General features: G+C 41.6%; 1 protein-coding gene across 1 annotated transcript; it reads left to right on the plus strand.

The window, feature by feature from the left end:
- Positions 1–3,160: 3,160 nt before the first annotated feature.
- On the plus strand, positions 3,161–19,198 carry TMEM215 (transmembrane protein 215). The gene is made up of 2 exons (XM_082467639.1): positions 3,161–3,438; positions 3,734–19,198. The coding sequence occupies exon 2, from the start codon at positions 3,792–3,794 to the stop codon at positions 4,497–4,499; it is 708 nt and encodes a 235-aa protein (XP_082323765.1). The 5' UTR covers positions 3,161–3,438; positions 3,734–3,791; the 3' UTR covers positions 4,500–19,198.
- Positions 19,199–20,142: the final 944 nt, after the last annotated feature.

Genomic DNA, 20,142 nt, shown 5'->3' on the forward strand with positions numbered 1-20,142 from the left:
ACAGCATTGTGAGAACTTCTTAAGGTTTTAAAATCCCAGTGCAATCAGCCTGTACAGGCAAGAAATTAAATACTGAGAATGCCTTTTCTGTCCCTGAATATTATAACCCTGAGTGATGTCTCCCACCTCCACCCACTTTTGCTGCTGACTTGGGCAAGTATACCTGCTGTTCAAAGACCATCTGAAATTACCTCTAAGAAGGAACTGCTTTGAGAATAAGGCTTATAATTAAACAGTAATTGAAGTTTCCTGCGGTTTTATGCATGGGTCTTATCTAATGCCTAAGTAGATGAACTGCCTGGCTTAAAAGTCAAATGGAATTAGATGCTTGTACGAGTGAGAGGAGGTCTCTGTTCAGCAATGTTGGTTCTTTAGGCTCCAACTAGGTTTCCAGCACTATTGTCAGAGCACCTGCACAACACTAATGACAGTTCAGCCCTGCAGAAGTGACTGTCGGAGAACCACGTTAGAGTAGAGCTGAAATGCACCTCAGCTAGCTCTCTACCCAAAGCCCTTGTTTCACAGGAAATTGAAACCCAGGGAGGTAAAGTGATTTGCCTCAGGTCACAGAAGAGGAGAAGATCAGGGAATTTAGGAGGTAAGACTATGATGATTTGATTGATTTACTGGATGTAGCTTGTTAGAGAGACAAAGGAATAGAAGACAATCCCACAGTTTCTCGATTGGGTGAATAGGAAGAATAAGGGAGTCAAATGAGAAAGAGCAGGTCTGAAGGGAATTTAATGAGCATAGTTTAGGCTGTGTTGAGTTTGAAGTGTCTGTGTGCTGTACAGACAGATATCAAGCAGACAGATATTATAAACCTGAAATTGAGGGAAAAGGACAAGGCTAAAGAGATAAACATAGGGGGTCATCAGCATAGCCAGCAGAATATCAACATCGAAGGGCTTTGTTCAAAATAAAAATAAAGAGGAGTTTACAGAGTAGACTACAAATGAGTGGCCAGGGAGATAAGAGGGAAATCAGGAGAGAAAGGCATTAGTAAAGGCAGGGGAAGAGAGGGCTTCAAGAAGGTAAGCGTGTTCGATAGTTGTGGCACATGCTTCTGGTTGCTTCCCCAAGATTCATTGTTCTCTTTTTCCTCACTAACAAAACCCTGATTTTTTTCAAAATGGCAATAAATCTGGTCCATAAAAACCCAAAAAAACCAGAATCTTGATTTCCTGGGTTCCTTTGCACAGAGGTGGCCCCTATGACATCCTTCTAGACAATGAGATATAAGCAGATGTCTATCTATTTAGTGGGGCTGCCAGGAAAACAATTATTTTCCTGATACAAATGGCCAAACAGCTGGCATCTCACTTTTGCTCTTTACCTTTTCTCCTTTCTTCCTTCCTTCCTTCCAAAATAATGATTCTATGTCCAGAGGTACAGCAGCTGCCTAATGAGCATGAGTACAAGAGACACACAATAGATGCTGGGGTGGAAAATTGAGTCTGATTCCTGATCCACTCAGTGGAAAGAGTGGGAAACTTGGGAGTCAACCTTGGACTCCCACCGCCATCTCACTTCCTTTGATTCAAGACACTTGACTCTACCCTTAAATGGCCTTCAAATTCACTTTCTTCTAACCACCCCACTAGCCCTGCATGGTTCAGGCCCGTGCCACGTCTTGCCTGGCTTACTGAACTGTCCTCCTGCTTCCACATCTACCCTTTCCAACCTGTTCTCTAACCTACTGTCACCATCTGTCAAACATGGAATACTTTTATGTTGATCCCTGATTAAAATAACACCAAGACGATTCTTCACTGCTTAGTGGATAAAGTCAAAGGTCCTTAGCCCCACAGACAGGCTCTTTATGATTTGGCTCGTGCCTTGCATTGATTATCACATACTATGAAAGTACATATTTCATCCATTTTGTGAACCAGGACCGTGTACCAAGCATTGCGCTTGAACTTTACATGTATTTAGTCCTCAGTATGTTTGTTCCTTCACATATTTGATAGCAATATTCTCATTTTACAGATGGGTCAACTGATTCTCAGAGAGGTTAAGTCACTTGCCCAAGAACACATGGCTAGTTTAAGTGGGGAAGGCCTGGATGTCAAAATTCTTTCCACCAAGGCAGGGCCTTGACATGAAAGAATGTACCATTCCCTCCCCCTTCCACCCCTGCCCCTCCACGTCTGGTTCCTCAATATTCCCCATCTACCCTAAATGAGCAGTCTTGTTGAAGAACCCAGCCAAAGCCAGTCTTGCCCCTGGGGCCAGAGGAATCCAGCCCCTGCTGCGGTGGGGAGGAGACAGGTTCTCCACACCAGTGTCAGCAAAGGACAGAATCGCCCAAAGCTGGAGCTGCTTCGCGGGCTGGGCGGCCTGATCCTCCCAGTCAAGGCCCCTCCTTCTCCTTGTTAGCTGGGTGTCGGGTGCGGGGATGGGGAGCCGGGGCTGGAGAGCCTTTATCCTTTGACCCAGCCGGCGTGGCTGGCACCACGGCCGTGTCGGAGTAGGATCCGGGCTCCAAGGCCACCCCCTCCAGGATCCAGAGCTGTAAGACCAGGGAGAAGGACTCTGGTGATTCCCCCAAGGCTCGAGCAAGACCCGGCTGAACACTAACTCAGCCTGGGCGCTGGTCCCGTGCAATGGAGCCCGCTTCGCTGCTAGAGCGCTTTTGCGCGCCACTGCCGCCCAGCGCGTGAACCCAGAGAGGTTGCGGGCAGGAGGACCCAGGAGGAGTGCAGCCCTCCGAGCCCTGAGAGCCTCGACGTTCTGAGACGGGCGGTAGGGGAATCTCTGGGAGCTGCTATAGGTCGGATCGGGTCACCCAGATCTGTAACTGGAGAAGGATCCAGGTCCCCGAGGGACATCTCCAGCTGGCACCTCTGGGCCTCGGACCGCGGACTCGGAGCCCAGGCTGTCCCGTGGGCAAACCGGCCCGAGTTCCAGTCTCCGGCACGCGGCAGCCTCGCACCACGGACCCTCCCGGGCACGGAGCATGTCCAGCCGCCTTACTCAGCTCTCACGGGCAGCGGCGGGACGAACTCTGGCTGCTCCAAGCACCCCGACTGGACCCTGGGCAGCCTCTCCCCTGGGTTTAGCCCCCTCGCGCCCCCGCGCGTCCTTCTTTGTTTCTGAGCTTGCTCTGAAAGTGATGTAACGAGGCCAGACTCGCGCGCCGCTTTCCCTCTTTCCCAGACTAAGTCCTTCCTCCCTCCAGCACCCCGCGCTCTGCGCGCAGAGCTGGGTGCTGGCCTGCGCCGCCGCTCAGCTCCCAAAGCCCTGGAGACCGACGGGCACTGCTGGGAAAGACAGGCTCCCACGTCCCACCTCCTGGATGCAGAGTCAGTTGGAAAACCAGGCTTTCCTTCCAGAAACAAGGGAGAGAGCCGAGGAAACAGCTGCTGTGGAGGTTTCTAAGGAGACTCAAACTGGTTTTTTTCCCTGCTCCCGGGAGACGGCAGGAAACCTCAGGTACCGCGGTGACCCCAGTCTGTGGATGACTATATGAGAGAGAGGCAGGGGTTGCAATAGTAAGAAGGAGATAGATAAACAGAGAAAGAGAGAGAGCAACAGAAATAGAGGGAGAAACAGACAGAGACAGAGACCAAGACTGACAGACAGTAGAGTGTCAGACACAAAGAGTAAGAGAGATAGTTGGTGGGTGGGAAATGGACTTGGGTGCTTTTTGTTTTGTTTTGTTGTTTTGTTTTGTTTTGTTTTGTTTTGTTTTGTTTTGTTTTTAACCCAGTGCGTTTTCCTCTGACAGTAGGGAGGAACATTGCTCCCTGGCTAGCAGGCAGTCCCCAACCTGGATGGAGTGAAAGATGCGGCCTGATGACATTAACCCGAGGACTGGGCTGGTTGTGGCCCTGGTGAGTGTCTTCCTGGTCTTTGGCTTCATGTTCACTGTCTCTGGGATGAAAGGAGAGACTCTGGGAAACATCCCCCTCCTGGCCATAGGGCCAGCCATCTGCCTTCCAGGCATCGCAGCCATTGCCCTGGCCAGGAAAACTGAGGGATGCACCAAGTGGCCCGAGAATGAGCTGCTATGGGTCCGCAAGTTGCCCTGCTTCCGGAAACCCAAGGACAAGGAGGTGGTGGAACTGCTGAGGACCCCTTCAGACCTGGAGTCGGGCAAGGGGAGCTCAGATGAGCTGGCGAAGAAGGTGGGCCTCAGGGGGAAGCCCCCCCTCCAAGGGCAGGGCGAGGTGCCTATGGCCAGCTCCATCACCACCCCCACACCCACGGAGGAAGGAGAATGCCAGAGCCGGGTCCAGAGCGGGCATCGGGAGGAGCCATGCAGATACCTGGATGGCTACTGTCCCTCAGGCAGTTCCCTCACCTACAATGCCTTGGATGCCAAGTGCTCAGCCTGGGACAGGTCTGAGTGCCCTGAGCCCGAGGACAGCATCTTCTTTGTGCCCCAGGACAGTATCATCGTTTGCTCCTACAAGCTGAACAGCCCCTATGACAGATACTGTTGTTACATCAATCAGAGCCAAGGCAGATGGGACCATGAAACGATAGTCTAAGCTTTGCATACAAGGGTTGCTGTGTTGAAAGCAATATGACCATACTCAGCTCTCAATGGAAGGAAACTGCCCTGCTCCAACAGCCTTCACACTGTTAGAAATTGACCTGGTATGTGATGGGTGTGCAAGCCTCCGGTGCCTGAGAGCCATGTAAATAGGCATGTTGGGGACACATTTTAGGGAAGGATGATGAAGGTTAAGGACACTTGAAGAGGCAGTGGGTAGGAAAGGAAGCAGTTCCAATTGCTTTTAAACAATTTAAACCATGTTGGATGTTTTGTAAAATAACCCAGAAAGTGCTACCGAGTACCTGCTGAAAGCAAGATAAATCTAGAGTGGGCTGCAGATACCAGGCATGAAATGATACGTGGACTATTCATAGGGAAACTGAGCTGCTTTCGGTCTAAAGAAATTGAATGAAAAAACAATTCAATGCTTCATTGTATGAAATGATTTTTGTCTGGTGAAGCTTTTCACACTTAGTATTTGCTGAAAGAAAAAAAAATTAAGATAGAATAGCTACAAACCTCCTAAGGTGCAATGGCTACTGGAGAAAGGGGAGTTAAAGACAGCTGAATTATGTAATTGAGTTTTATGGTATTATCTTCAGACAAGACCAGGAATTTTAAGTAAAGCAAAATAAGTGTGACCAGTTGTGTGAAAAACTAACATTTTTAGATGGTTATGTTACTTCTGAAACTCTTCATTTAATTTGACTTACTGGGTCTTTATCTGAAGTTTTTTTAGCATTTACTCATTCAAGTATAGTTTCCTCATCAGGTGCAATATTGATGTAATATTTTCATAGATTAGAATTTGTTTTCATCAAGTCAAAATGGATTTTAGATATATATACAAGTGTCTTTAACGTTTCTGGGAGATGTTATTACTATTCCTATATGCCTTTTAAAATTTGAAGACTGTGACATCAATACCATTAGTCTTGAACTTTATGCAGAATTTACATGAAATGCAATGGTTAAATTTCTGAAAATGTCATTATTTGTACACTTGTTCAACACTCCCAAAGCCTGTAAATGCCAATGAAACAAGAGTTACTCCACTAGATTTAACTAAAGCCCAGTTTTTATTATGTTCACCTGATCAGTGAACATTACATGACAAAGATCTGTTTTATTTAATTTTTTGCTGCTGAGAAAAAAAAATCACAATGGGATTCTAAAATGTATTTCCTATTTCATTTGCTCACTGGCAATCAACCAAAATACCATTTGATCCCTGTTGAAGAGAAAAATTATATATAGAAATGGTGGTATATTTCATTTTGAAGATCAGGATAACTTTGCATCCTTCAAAGAATGATTTATTTTTAATGATTGTATAGTTTCAGCCACTTTCTCCCGAAAGGGGAATTGAGGACAAAAATTTTGGGCATACCTCTTTTGCGTATTTCAGATCCAACTCTGCAATTCTTTAAGTGTGGCATTTATTCTGTCTTAAGAGTTGTGCCCTTAAAAATCACAATTTTCTAATCAAATTCAACATCAAAATTGTAATTTATTTTAGTATGACTTAAATGTTGGAAAATGAGATGTGTGATCCTGAGCAAATTTTACCTTCTTGCACCTCAGTCCCTGAAATGGGAAAAGTGGGACTGACTGACACCAGATTATTTCTATCATTCATTCCCAGTTTGAATATTCTATGGCATTATGTCAAAGGCACTTTATATTTTGCCAGGAAATGAATTACAGCAAAATGCATGCCAAGGTTATGCAATTCATAATAACAATTATGCAACATGGATTGAATTCTTGTTGCTATTCAAAAGAATTTTGTAGATGTATGAAAGCAGATTTGTTTTATTACCAAATATTATTTATTCAACAAAATATACTTCTGGGAATAAAATGAAGATGTTAAGGGCAAAATATTTTTAAGAAGAAAATTTTCAATATTGGTATACCCCAAATAATCAAATACATACCCTTGTACTAAATGTAATTTACTTTGGATTTGGAATGGAGGGAAAATAGTTTCCTAAAATCACAATACCTCTTAATAATTCTACTGCATTTTGAAATATGGAAATCATGTTTCTACGAAGGTAAAAATTATTGGATAACTCTTAGGAATAAAAATCTTCTCGAATTTGTCACTTGTGGACATCTTTAGAGGTGAGGAGATAGCAAGACATCAGAGAGAGATGTTCACGCAGACTCAGCAAATTCTACACAGGGTCTGAAAAGAGATGGTTGTAGTGTCAGGTATGGTTTGGGGTTTGGAAAAGTTACTTTCTGATCTCTTCAGTTCAAACTCCTTGATACCATACACACACACACTCCAATTTCCAAATCCAAAGTCAACTACTGGTTTAGAGAGATAAGGTATTTTATCACATTTTCAAGTCCTATTTCAGAAGAAACTTTAAGTTTCTTTTTCCATCTACCTACTTAAGATCCTTAAAGTATCTAAGTATGCATTTGAGGGAATTTTCTGCAGTGCTAACAAAATGGTGTGCAAGTGCTGAGCTGGGAGGCTTAACTTTGACTAGAAAGAATAAACTGTGTGATTGTGTGTGTGAATTCTTCTTAACATCTTATATTAAGCCACCCCCACCTAACACGAAGCAAGGTAGCCTAGTGCCCCACATCAACACTTGTTAAGTGCTATTCAGGGTAAAGCTGTTATTCTTTTGAACAGAGGTGGAAGAGAGGAGAAAGGGGTCTGAGCCCTTTAGAGGAAAGCAGAGCAAGCAGTTCATTCCAATCAACAGTGTTAGCAAATGGTTAACATGAACGGAACCGACATGAGTATTGTTCCTGGTATCCTTTAAGAGCATTCAGACAGATATAAATTTAACTCAGTATTGGTTATTTTTTTATTTTCTGTTAATCCAAATAGTCATTTCAACTTGATTTTAAATAGGCATTTTATTTTTGAAGTCTTCTCTACTGAATTTCTCTTGCTCTATATTCCTATTTATATTGTACACGGTATTCTTTTTCCAAACTATTTCTTGATTCCAAAGTGTGAATGTAGCCAAGATAGCTAAGCTGGAGCTTATTTAAACAACTGTTTCAAAATTTAGTTTCCACTGCAATCATGGCAAACGAAATCCAGATACAGTCAAGTTCAGGCTCTCTTCCAAGCCCTACTAACCAGCTCCTTTGAGAATGTTTTCAATAGTATGGATCTTAATAGCCATGGGGCTGGCAAATGTAGAGAAGGAAGATTCATTCTTTGAAATATTTTTCCCTTTTGTTATCTCAAACCTCTACTTATTTATTAATATCTCCTTCCTGTATCTACAGCATCATTTATTTGGTGAATTTGCTGCTTTACTAGTATTTTATAACATTAAAGAAAATGTTTTTGAAAATCCACAGTCCCACTATCCGAACAGAACTACTATATTTCCACTTTAGTATTGATATACCTTCCAGGCCTCCCCCACCTTACATATTATAAACGTGCTTTTTTTCTTTTCTCTTTTAGTTATATCCTAAATACGTTTTCATGTTTCTATGCAGTGTTCCTAATTATCACTTAACAATTGTGTAATATGCCATTTTAGTGAAGTACCATAATTTATCATGCTGTTCCTTACTGTTAGCCAAATATCGAGTGTTATAGATGGTTTCGTTGTTTTTTCTTTTTTCTATTGTTGGTAACACAGCTACACCATTTGTCATTTGCCCATAGAGGTGAAAATTTACATTTGAAAAGCTCTCTCCTTATAGATGAGAGTGAGGAGGCAGAAATGTGTAAATGGATCAAATGCTCAAATTGTTGGTTTTTTCTTCACTCAGATAGATGCAAGACATAGGCTAAGAAACAAAATGATGCTTCTTCAAAAGGTCCCACATCAGGACCAAAGCCAGTATTTTTAAGAGTGAGATGAGACAGAGCCAGTATTTTTAAGAGTAAGATGAGACATTTCCCCAGTTAAGATACCACTCGTGTGTAACTCAAACTCAGATTACAGTGGTGTCAATCTTCAAGAGCATAATGTTGAATAAGCAAAATGAAAAACAGATGTAGACGTAGACAATAATAATTACTTCGTAATATTTTGAAAGCATTTTCTTAAAGTATCTCATCATATATTTTATAATATATTTAATATGTATGTATATTGTTACCTATTAGTGACTTTCAAATGAACTGAATTTCAGGAATTCAATAGACTCTATCCATGAGTTTTCTATGTTTCAGTTCCTCACTGGAAAAATTAAACTGAAGTTGGAGATGTGGATAAATGCTTGGTTCATCCAAATATCTCAATAAAGGATTGAATTCCATTTAGCCTCTTGTCCAGATAACATAAAATCATGTAAACATCACTGAGCTAGAGATCATGTCTTTGATTTCTTACTGCCTGCAGGGTCCCTCACTGCATGGACACCCCACAACAAATGAAGTTTATGCATGATGCTGTCCAGATACTCACACAAATAGCTGGGCACTGATATTAGATCTCCATGGTCTTTGGCAAGTTATCCTTGGGCCTGACCCTTGTTAGAGATCCTTTATTTTTCCCTTTATTCCTCCTCCTGACCCCATGATAGAGCCTGCAGACTTGGTATCCTCGATGACAGAACGAGGCTTAGTGTGCTTTATCCAAAATAAGGTACAGAGTTACAGAAGGACATAAATCTATTAAAACATCTCTTGTGCTGCTCTTTGACAAATCTATCCTTAGAAAGTTAAACATAACAAATATTTTGCAATTGATCACTTTCTTATTTTTCATGGTAATGAACTATTGAATGTGAGACAACTCTAGTCTGAGACAAGACCACATCTGTTTAGAAGAATTAAGCTTTTGAAAAATTACCTGCCTGTAATTCAACATGAAAAGTATGGACAACTACTTCATTGTAAGTGATTAGACCAACTCACAAAGGCCCACCTGGCCCTGTGCTCTTCCATCCTAACCTCCCACCCTCCACAGCAGATCTCTTTGGCTGTTCCCTGACTCTGCCCTGTAGCTGACCACCCTGAGCCTTCACCCCAACAATCTTCTCTGCCTCAGATGCCCACCCTGTCTTGGCCCCTCTGCTGCTTAATGCCCTAACATCCTTCAAGGGGCAGCTGCCACATCTTCCACAATCCTTCAGATTTTCCCACTCAGAACTAACACTTCTATTATTCTCTGGTCTGACAACATCTCCACCATTTATCATTGTGCATGTTAGTTGTGTATGTATTTGTCTCTCCAACTACAGTGTAAGCTTTTTGAGGGCAGGAGCCACATTTTATTCATCTTTCCACTCCACTCCCCCCACCCCGGGGCACATACACACTCTGCCTTGCTCAGTGAAAACTCTCAATTGCAACATTTGGGTCACTCTCAAAGCCTACTTCCCCTTTCTAGCAGGAAAAAAGAAACAACTCTACCTTGTTGATTTGAATTAAATCAAATTGAATATAGTCAGCAACAATGTGGGTTAAAATAAGCTTCTGTGGGTTGGGACCCTAACTTTTATTTAGCATATTGTTTCTCTGGGGAAACCACACCTTACATAACAAGGAGGAGAAAGAGATAAACCTTTCCGGAACAGCTTCTCCTCCGTCCATGGCTGACCTGACTCTTCACTGCCTGCCTTCTTCTGTGAGTCATGGGCCGTACTGCACATGTGACAAGAACCGGTGGTCCCAAGACCACTTGACAACTGAGCTTTTGAATTCCTGACCAGAAAGAAGGTGAATCAATGTACTTGGGGTAATCCTGTAAGTAGGTCAACAAAAAATAATTCCAGCTTTGACTATTGTCTCGCTATTATGCTTCCATCCAATAATTCTTAACAGGACCTTCAAGGCCACCTGGGTATTCTCTTGGTCAGTCTCAGGGTGCCAAGTTGCAGACCCTCACCCCCACCTCTTCTGAAGCTTCCATTCTTTGTAAAGGCTGTGAGATGCTCAGAGACTGGGGTTGGTGGTTTAGAGAAGCCCTGGCTTATTCTGGAGCAAGATGATCACATTGTTCAGCAATTCCCCTGAGCAGTATTTGAGACCAGTCTTAATAACTTCTGACCCACACAATTTGTCCTGTGAATTTCCCAAATTATCTGACTAGCTAAAAGTGGGATTTAATTTGAGATACTCTTTTTCTTGACCACACGAACATCAGGTCTCCTTTAACAACGGCAAGAAGGACCTCATGAGTGGGGAAGGGGGCAGCAAAGGGAGAGCATGGCTATGGAATTGTCAGCACAGGGAGAAGGGCCAACAGTCCCTGATTAAGCCCATCACTGCTGAGGAATCCACTCCCTCCATCCCTTGACATCACCACTTCTCATCTCTAACAGTCATAAATACTAGAAAATGTACTAGAGGATACACCAAACAGAAATGTTTTAAAAACAAAAAGAGTAAAAGGAAAAGGTGAGCAAATTTTGATACATTTTTTAAATGGCTAAGAAAAGAAATACACTTAAGAGTGTATTCCAATAAGGGCCAAATTTAGCTAAAAATATCCTGCTGGGCTGAGTTAAAAGGAATATAAAATAGTATCCAATAAATAAGAACAAATTAGTTTAAAAATTACCCAATAATAGACAAACAAGTACAATAAAAACTAGGAAGTTAAAGGAGCATCAAGTGAATGCTATTAGCCAAAGTATTAGAAATGTAAAGATAGTAAAATTAAATAATTTTAAATTTGTAAATTCAGCCAACATGTCCCACTGAAAGAAGAATGGGATTTCAGATGCGAGCAGTTATACCAAGGCCAGGACTAAGAGCCCAACAACATGTGCTCAGCTGAGGCAAAGACAGGCAAGGAACAGGGCTGGGTTCACTTCTCCTCCCAGATAGGACTTCCCCAAAGCAGGCTCTCATCCTTCAGGTGGCAAAAATATACAGCCCAGAACTGCCACTCCCACAACAAGCCTGAGGTCCCTCCAAAGCTCACCTCTCACTCTCCAAGCATTAGAATAGAGACCAGCAGCAAACACAGTTAGGGGCAATGGGCAACATGGCCCTATGGAGGTCCTAGCTCTTGTCAGCCTTGCCTGGTCTCTGTCCTCCCCATCTCCCCCTTCCACAAGCCAGCCCAGCATCCATTCCTTCACTCAACAAGTCCTGGTTAAGGGGTGGGTATGAGTCGGGCTCTGTGCTGGGCCTGGGATGCAGCAGTGAACAGAACAGACCAAGCTCCTATCTTCATGACAGTCTCGGCCTAGCAAGAGGAGGCTGGTGAGCAAAGTGATGGTGTCAAGGGCTGAGATAAGGTTGTTACAGCAGCACTTGGCAGGCACACCTAACCCTCACCTTGTTGGGGGAAGGTAGTGAGCAAGAAAGATGTCTACAATGATCCTACATCCCATTCCAATGTGTATGTGTGTGTGACAGGGTCCTCATATATCCAAGCAATTCTCCAGTATCAGCTGGGTGTCCTAAAACTCAACTCAATTCTGACAGTATCTACCCAGAGACAGCATCAGATCCCACAGGTTAAGGGCTCAGTCCTACAAGACTGCCCCTGCTTCCACTTCAGATGTCAGAAACCAGCCCAGGTTGTCACTTGTCCTTCTGATCAAGCTGCTACCGATTGGAGGTTCCAAGGACCCCCTCTTGGGTTCAATTAATTTGCTAGAGAGGCTCACAGAATTCAGAGAATCATTTTACTTAGTAGATCACTGGTTTATTATAAGAGGATATTACTCAGGAACAGTCAGATGGAAGAGATGCATAAGGCAAAGTACGGGGAAAGGATGTGGAGTTTCTATGATCTCTCAGAGAGTACCGCTCTCCCAAACCTCCACATGTTCACCAACCTGGAAGCTCTCCAAATCCCATCCTTTTGGGTTTTTATGGAGGCTTCATCACTTAGGCATGATTAATTAAGTTATTGGCCATTGGTGATTGAACTCAACCTCCAGCCCCTCTCCCTCTCCCCTCCCCAGAGGTCAGAGGGGTGGGACTGAAAGTTCTAACCCTCTAATCACATGATTGGCTCCCCTGGCAACCAGCCACCATCCTTAGGTGACCTAGGAGCTTTCCAAAAGTCACCTCATTAACTTAATGAAAGACATCTTTATGGTGCTCACTTAGGAAATTCCAAGGGTTTTAGGAGCTCTGTGACAGAAATCACAATATCACAGATCATAGAGGGAAAATGTCTGACATGAGACCTGAAGAATGAGTAGGAGGTAGCTGACTAAAGGAAAGAGGGAAAGAGTGTTCTGAGCCAAGAAAACAGTACATATGAAGACCAAGAGGGGACAAAGAGAATGATACACGTTTGTTTGGAGAAATGCAAAGGATCACCAGATGGCTGGAGAGGGGGCCAGGTGGGGAAGGACAGGTCATGGGTTGAGACTCTCCTCCCCTACATTAAGGCTTTGCTGGCTCCAGAGACCCCCATGCTGGGCTGTCAGAGATGGAAGAAAGCTTAGAGATAATCCATCGGCTTCTTATTTCACAGAGAAAGAATCCCTGGCCAGCCTGCTTGTCTCCAGCACAACATAAGGAAGGAAGATTAGACTCACCTTGACTAGAGCTTACAGGTTTAACTGAATTCTACTGTAAGAAGAATTAATTCAACAAGCAACTGTTTGGTTTGGTTGCTATTAAAGGGTGAGGTTCCTTTCCACTCGGGGACAAATAACTAATGAGAGTAAGCAGTCCCCCTTTCCAAACTGTTGTTTTGCTGTTGCATGGACTAAAATAACTTGGCGCTCTTAAACAAAAATATCTGATATAAACCCAGCTTCTAAAATCACCATCTCTGTGATACTTACTATGATTATAGACAGATTGATACATGGGAAAATTTTTTCCATCGTGGTCAAGCCAAAAATAATCATGATGTTAACCAGATTTACATCTCTATGATCAAAATTTTCTCTGCCTCCAAATGTCCCTAATTTTCACCTTACTTCATCTGCCTGGAACTCAGGTCCTTTGTACCTCCCAGCACAGATACATCTATCATTGTCAACGAGTGTCCCATCGAATGTTAGTTCCTTGAGAGGTGAATATATGTTACAGAATAAAAGGTTTTGATAGTCAGATAGTTTGGGAATTGCTGGGTTAAACCAAGATAAACATATTTTTTTACTGTCTGTATCCCTAACACTCAGAATAGGACCTAGTCCAGAGTGGGCACTAAATCAGTACTTGTTGAATGAGTGAACGTAGGATTCCATAAAGCCATTTACTCACGTGCTCTGTGACATCCAAGAAGGGGACTCAGTATGCAGCATTCCCCTGGGGCTTCCCTCGGGACTAGCATTCAGTGAAACATACTTTGTGAAATCTTGCCCTAATTCCTAAATCTTGAAGCACTAATCCTGACTAAGAAGCCAAATTTTCAGAAATCAGAAAGAATGAAGGGTCAAAGGAAAGAGGGGGAAGTTACATAACCCCCAGAATTACCCTCATTTTCTTGGCCCTTGCCCTTTACCCATGAGCAGTCTCCCCAATAAACTGTGCTTCCCTCCACAGGGAGAATTTGGTTAATCAGGGCAAAGATGTATCTGCCAGACATATTTTACCTCCAGATGTTAACTTTCCAGGTCCCCAGGTTTGCCCAACGAGGGTTGCCAGGTCCTGCCTTCAGCTCCAAAATTGAATTGGTCCTAGATACCAGAAACTGGTGAGGAGTTTTGATAAGAGTTCTAAGAAGCTTTATGATGCAGAAGTAGTGTTACAGAACCAGCAACCCATGGGAAATTGTAATCCCAGCCTTCCCTATTCCCACCCCAGAAGACCTTGAACCAGCATTCTCACCTTCAACCAAGACCTGAGCAAACGGTGCTTTGTGTCCACCTAGAGGGGTGGGATAGGGTGGGTGGGAGGGAGATGCAAGAGGTAGGAGATATGGGAACATATGTATATGTATAGCTGATTCACTTTGTTATATAGCAGAAACTAACACACCATTGTAAAGCAATTATACTCCAATAAAGATGTTAAAAAAAATTAAAAACAAACAAAAATGACCTGAGTAAATACCATCAAGGTAGGCCAGTGGTTCTCAAACTCTAGCATACATCAGAGTCACCTGTATGGCTTGTTAAAATGCAGATTGCTGGGACCTACCCCAGAGTTTCCTATTCAGTGGAATTTACAGTTCTGAGAAATTCTCAGGTGATGCCAATGATGCTAGTCCCTGGTTGCTTCCTCACCACTACATATGCTTTCAAATGTTTTTTTCTTTTCACTTGTCAGTACATTCATTTAAAAAAATTTTTATTTTATATTGGAGTACAGTTGATTAACAATGTTGTGTTAGTTTCAGGTGTACAGCAAAGTTATTCAGTTATACATATGCATGTATTGGGTTGGCCAAAAAGTGCCTTCAGTTTTTAAGTAAGAATAAGACACATTTTTCATTTTCGCCAAGAACTTTATTGGACAATGTATTCACTTCTGTTCCACTACTGTCTGCCATTTTTCAGGCAACTTCATAATTCCATCTTCCCAAAACTTTTTATCTTTATGAGCAAAGCACTGATCTAGGTGCCTTTTACAGTCTTCCAGGGAATTGAAATTTTTTCCATTAAGAGAAATTTGTAAAGACCGAAATAAATGGAAATCCGAAGCTGCAATGTCTGGTGAACATGGAGGATGAATCAGAACTTCCCAGCCAAGCTGTAACAGTTTTTGCCTGGTCATCAAAGAAACATGCAGTCTTGCGTTATCCTGATGGAAGATGATGCGTTTTCTGTTGACTAATTCTGGACACTTTTCATCGAGTGCCACTTTCAGTTGGTCTAATTGGGAGCAGTACTTGTTGGAATTAATCGTTTGGTTTTCCAGAAGGAGCTCAAAATAGAGGACTCCCTTCCAATCCCACCATATACACAACATCACCTTCTTTGGATGAAGACTGGACTTTGGTGTGGTTGGTGGTGGTTCATTTCACTTACCCCAAGAGCTCTTCTGACCCACATTATTGTACAGTACCCACTGTTCATCGCCCATCACAATTTGTTTTAAAAACAGAATGTTTTCATTACGTTTAAGTAGAGAATCACATGCGGAGATAAGGTCAAGAAGGTTTTTTTCGCTTAACTTATGTGGAACCCAAACATCAAAGCGATTCACATAATCAAGCTGGTACAAATGATTTTCAACGCTTGATTTGGCTATTTTGAGTATGTTGTCTATCTCCCGTGTGGCATAACATTGATTGTTCTCAATTAATGTCTCGATTTGATCGCTATCAACTTCAACTGGTCTACCTGACTGTGGAGCACCATCCAGCAAGAAATCTCCAGCACGAAACTTCGCAAACCACTTTTGACATGTTCGATCAGTCACAGCACCTTCTCCATACACCGCACAAAACTTTTTTTGTGTTTCAACCTTTCTTGAAATAATAAAGCATAATATGCTGAAAATGTTGCTTTTTTCTTCCATCTTCAATATTAAAATGGTTACACAAAAACTCACCAATTTTGATAAGTCTTTTTTTTAAATGAACACTGATATGACAGCTGTCACATACAATCTAACAAAATTGTTTCCAATGAAGTTAAAGACAACTAAGTGCTACTAGAGCCATCCTATGGAAAAAAACGAACGAACCTTTTAGCCAACCCAATATCTATTCTTTTTCAAATTATTTTCCTATTTAGGTTATTATAGAGTATTGAGCAGAGTTCCCTGTGCTATACAGTAGGTCCTTGTTGGTTATCTGTTTTGAATATAGCAGTGTGTACATGTCAATTGATTTTAAAGCCACAAGCCCAATGTAGAGCCAAGGGTCCAGCTATGGCCATGCAGTAGAATTTGGATATAATGCCTGGTACACAATAGGCACTCAGTAAATAATTTGATATAGTTAATGAATAATTATTTATCTAATCCCTAAGACTGAGGTTCTACTTTGGAGAAGTGTACCCTTCCTTCCCTGAGGTAACTAGAGCCCAGTCCTTTACCCGAACTTGCTCTGCTGGGCTTGTGAACCCCTCCCTGCCTGTCTCCAGATCTTGCAGAGGCCATGTGCCTATAAGCCAGACCTTTTGACTAGCAACAGAAGATATGAGGGCGCCCAAGTGGGACAGGCCCTTTTTGGACCCTTGAATTTAGACTCATGGCCTGCCTGGTGAAAGCCAACTCCATCATGGTCCAGTTTGTCCCAACCATTCCTGGTTGATTGCTCTCCCTGCCAGACCACTCCTGAGCTCCTAGCAGGACCCTGGCTGAAGCTTCACAGCCATGATGGGATCACAGGACAGGAATCTAAACCAGATTCCAATACAACTTTGAAATAGAGACTTAGACTAGAGATCCTGGAAGCTTGCCCAATCAGCCAGAATAAGGAATGGTTAACTTTATTATTTTCTTTTGTACTATTTTAATCAGACTCTGATGGCTAATTTCATTCTTCCCTCTCTGTGACTCGTATTTTCGAACTGTGTGGAAGAGAAAATTGTACTATGGACCTGGGAGTGCAATATAGTCAGGCTCTGATGGATGATGGGGGAAGTAAATTCCAAGAATAAAGATTTTTCTAAGAAATCCAGAAAGAGAAATTAAAATCTATTGCTTATCAATACCCCAACACTTTAATATTCTCCACAATTCCACATTATTGAGGAAGTCCAGGTAGCTGCCTGTGTATAGGCACCTGATAGAAGAATGACCCATCTGTGCTAAACCACAGCCTTCCTACTCCTTTTCTGTTGCAGCTTCTATCACTGTTTCCCTTGGAAACCAAAGGAGCAACTGCCTGCAGAAACATCTCTCTCTCTCCTCACTCATGAGTCCCAAGTACTAGCAGCCTGTTTTCTTCCTCATTGAAAACATCTGATGTTGGGGGATGGCGTGCATGTGGGGGACAATATAAAATTATTACTACACTGGGTCAGACATGTTGTGCATTCCATCTAGGATTCTTTCTTGGATGCTTTCACTTTTCCTCTTCATTTTATGATACATCATCAATTTCTTCTCTGTGTTGTAATAATTTGTGCACACAAATCTTCTCCACTAGATCTTAGGCTATTTAAAATCTAGGAAAGACGTGGGTTTCTTTTTGGCATTCCAAACAGAGCCCTAGCAAAGCCCTTTGCTTGATAAAAGTGAGCTTAATTATGTAATTATTGATTAATATGATTTTAACCCAGTGATGAAAGTTTTAGCATCCATCAATGATTCTTGCCTGAAGTGATTATTTCTTTAGTAGTTATTAATATTCATTTTTCTTCTCTCATTCCACTTTCATCAGTTAGAATTCTACCTTAAGAAACAACTCTTCGGGACATCCCTGGTGGCGCAGTAGTTAAGAATCCGCCTGCCAATGCAGGGGACACGGGTTCGATCCTTGGTCCGGGAAGATCCCACATGCCGCAGAGCAACTAAACCCACGAGCCACAACTACTGCAGCCCGCGCACCTAGAGCCCGTGCTCCGCAACAAGAGAAGCCACCGCAGTGAGAAGCCTGCACACCGCGATGAAGAGTAGCCCCTGCTCGCTGCAACTAGAGAAAGCCCGTGCGCAGCAATGAAGATCCAATGCAGCCAAAAATAAACACATAAATAAATAAATTTTTTTAAAAAAGTGAAGTGTTGGAGGAAGATATATCATGCTAAACTAATAAAAAGAAAGCTGGAGTAGCTATATTAATTTCAGACTTTGGAGCAAAGAAAATTATCAGGGACAAAGAGAGTGTTGTGGATTGAATTGTGTCCCCTCAAAATTCATATGTTGAAACCCTAAATCCCCAATATGACCATATTTGGATATAGGACATATAAAGAGATAAGTAGGTTAAATGAGGCCATAAGGGTTGGACCATGATATGATAGGATTAGTGTCCTTCTAAGAAGAGACACCAGAGAGCTCGTTCTTTTTCTTTCTCCAAGTATGCTCAAAGAAGAGGGCTTGTGAGAACACAGCAAGAGGGCAGCCACCTGCAAAGCAGAGACAGAGGCCTCACCAGAAACTGACCACATTGGCACCCTGATCTCAGATTTCCAGCCTTCAGAACTGTAAGAAAATAAATATCTGCTGGTTAAGCCGCCAAGTCTATGGTATTCTGTTATGGTCCCATGCTAACTAAGATGGAGGGGTGTTACATAGTGATAAAGAGGTTAGTTCTCCAAGAAGAATAACAATTCTTAATGTGGATGTACCTAACAACATAGTGTTAAAATACATGAGTAGAAAACTAACAGAACTGCAAGGAGAAATAGATAAATCCACTACTATAGTTGGAGACTTACACCTCTCTATCAGAAATAGACAGATCCAGCAGGCAGAAAATCAGTAAGGACATACCTGAACTCAACAACATCATCAATCAACTGGATATAACTGACATCTATAGACTACTTCATCCAACAATGGTAAAATACACATTTGTCTTATGCTCACATGGAACATACACCAAGATACACCAGATTCTGGACCATAAAACACACCTTAACAAATTTTTAAAAACCGAAATCACATAATGTATGTTCTCAAACCACGATGGAATTAAACCAGAAATCCATAACTAGATAGCTGGAAAATCCTCAAATACATGGAGATTAAACAGTGCATTTCTAAATAACACATGGGCCAAAGAAGAAATCTCAAGAGAAATTTAAAAATATTTGGAGCTAAGTAAAATTAAAAAAACACCTTATCAAAATTCGTGGGATGCAGTGAAAGCAGTGCTTTGAGGAAAATGTATAGAATTGAATGCATATACTAGAAAAGAAGATCTAAAATCAATAATCTAAGCTTATACCTTTAGAAATGGAGCATCAAATTAAATCCAAAATAAGCAGTGAAAGCAGTGCTTTGAGGAAAATGTATAGAATTGAATGCATATACTAGAAAAGAATATCTAAAATCAATAATGTAAGCTTATACCTTTAGAAAAGGAGCAGCAAATTAAATCCAAAATAAGCAGAAGAAAAGAAACAATAAAAATTAGAGCAGAAATCAATGAACTTAAAAAACAAGAAATCAACAAGAAAATTAATGAAACCAAAAGCTGATTCTTTGAAAAGATCAATAAAATTGATAAGCATTTAGCCAGGCTAACTAAGGAAAAAAGAGAGAGAACACAAATTACTAATACCATAAATGAAAGAAGGGATATCACTATAGATCTCATGGACATTAAAAGGATAATAAATTAATGTTATGAACAATTGTATGCTCACAGATTGGATAACCTAGATGAAACGAACCAATTCCTTGACAGACAATTTGCCAAAACTCACACAATATGAAATAGACAATATTAATAGGCCTATATCTATTGAAGATATTGAAACAACAAATAATAACTTTCTAAAATAGAAAGCCCCAGGCCCACATGGGTTCACTGATAAATTCTTCAAAACATTAAAGGAAGAATTATACCAATTCTCTACAATATCTTTCAGTAGGCAGAAGCAGAGGGAATACTGCCTAAATCATTCTATGAGGCAAAATTACCCTAATACCAAAATCAAAGACTTTAAAAGAAAACTATAGACCAATATCTCTCATGAACATAGATGCAAAAATACTCAACAAAATATTAGAGCATATCTTATCCAACAATGTATGAAAAGACTTATACATCACAACCAAGTGGGATTTATCCTAGGTATACACAGCTGGTTCAACATTAAAAAATCAATTAATATAATCCATCACATCAACAGGCTAAAGAAGAAAAATCAGATGATCATATCAGTAGGTGCAGAAAAAGCATTTGACAAAATCCAACACTCATTCA

Source organism: Balaenoptera physalus (assembly GCF_965194825.1).
Source record: "Balaenoptera physalus genome assembly, chromosome: 7".
Classification (NCBI taxonomy): domain Eukaryota; kingdom Metazoa; phylum Chordata; class Mammalia; order Artiodactyla; family Balaenopteridae; genus Balaenoptera; species Balaenoptera physalus.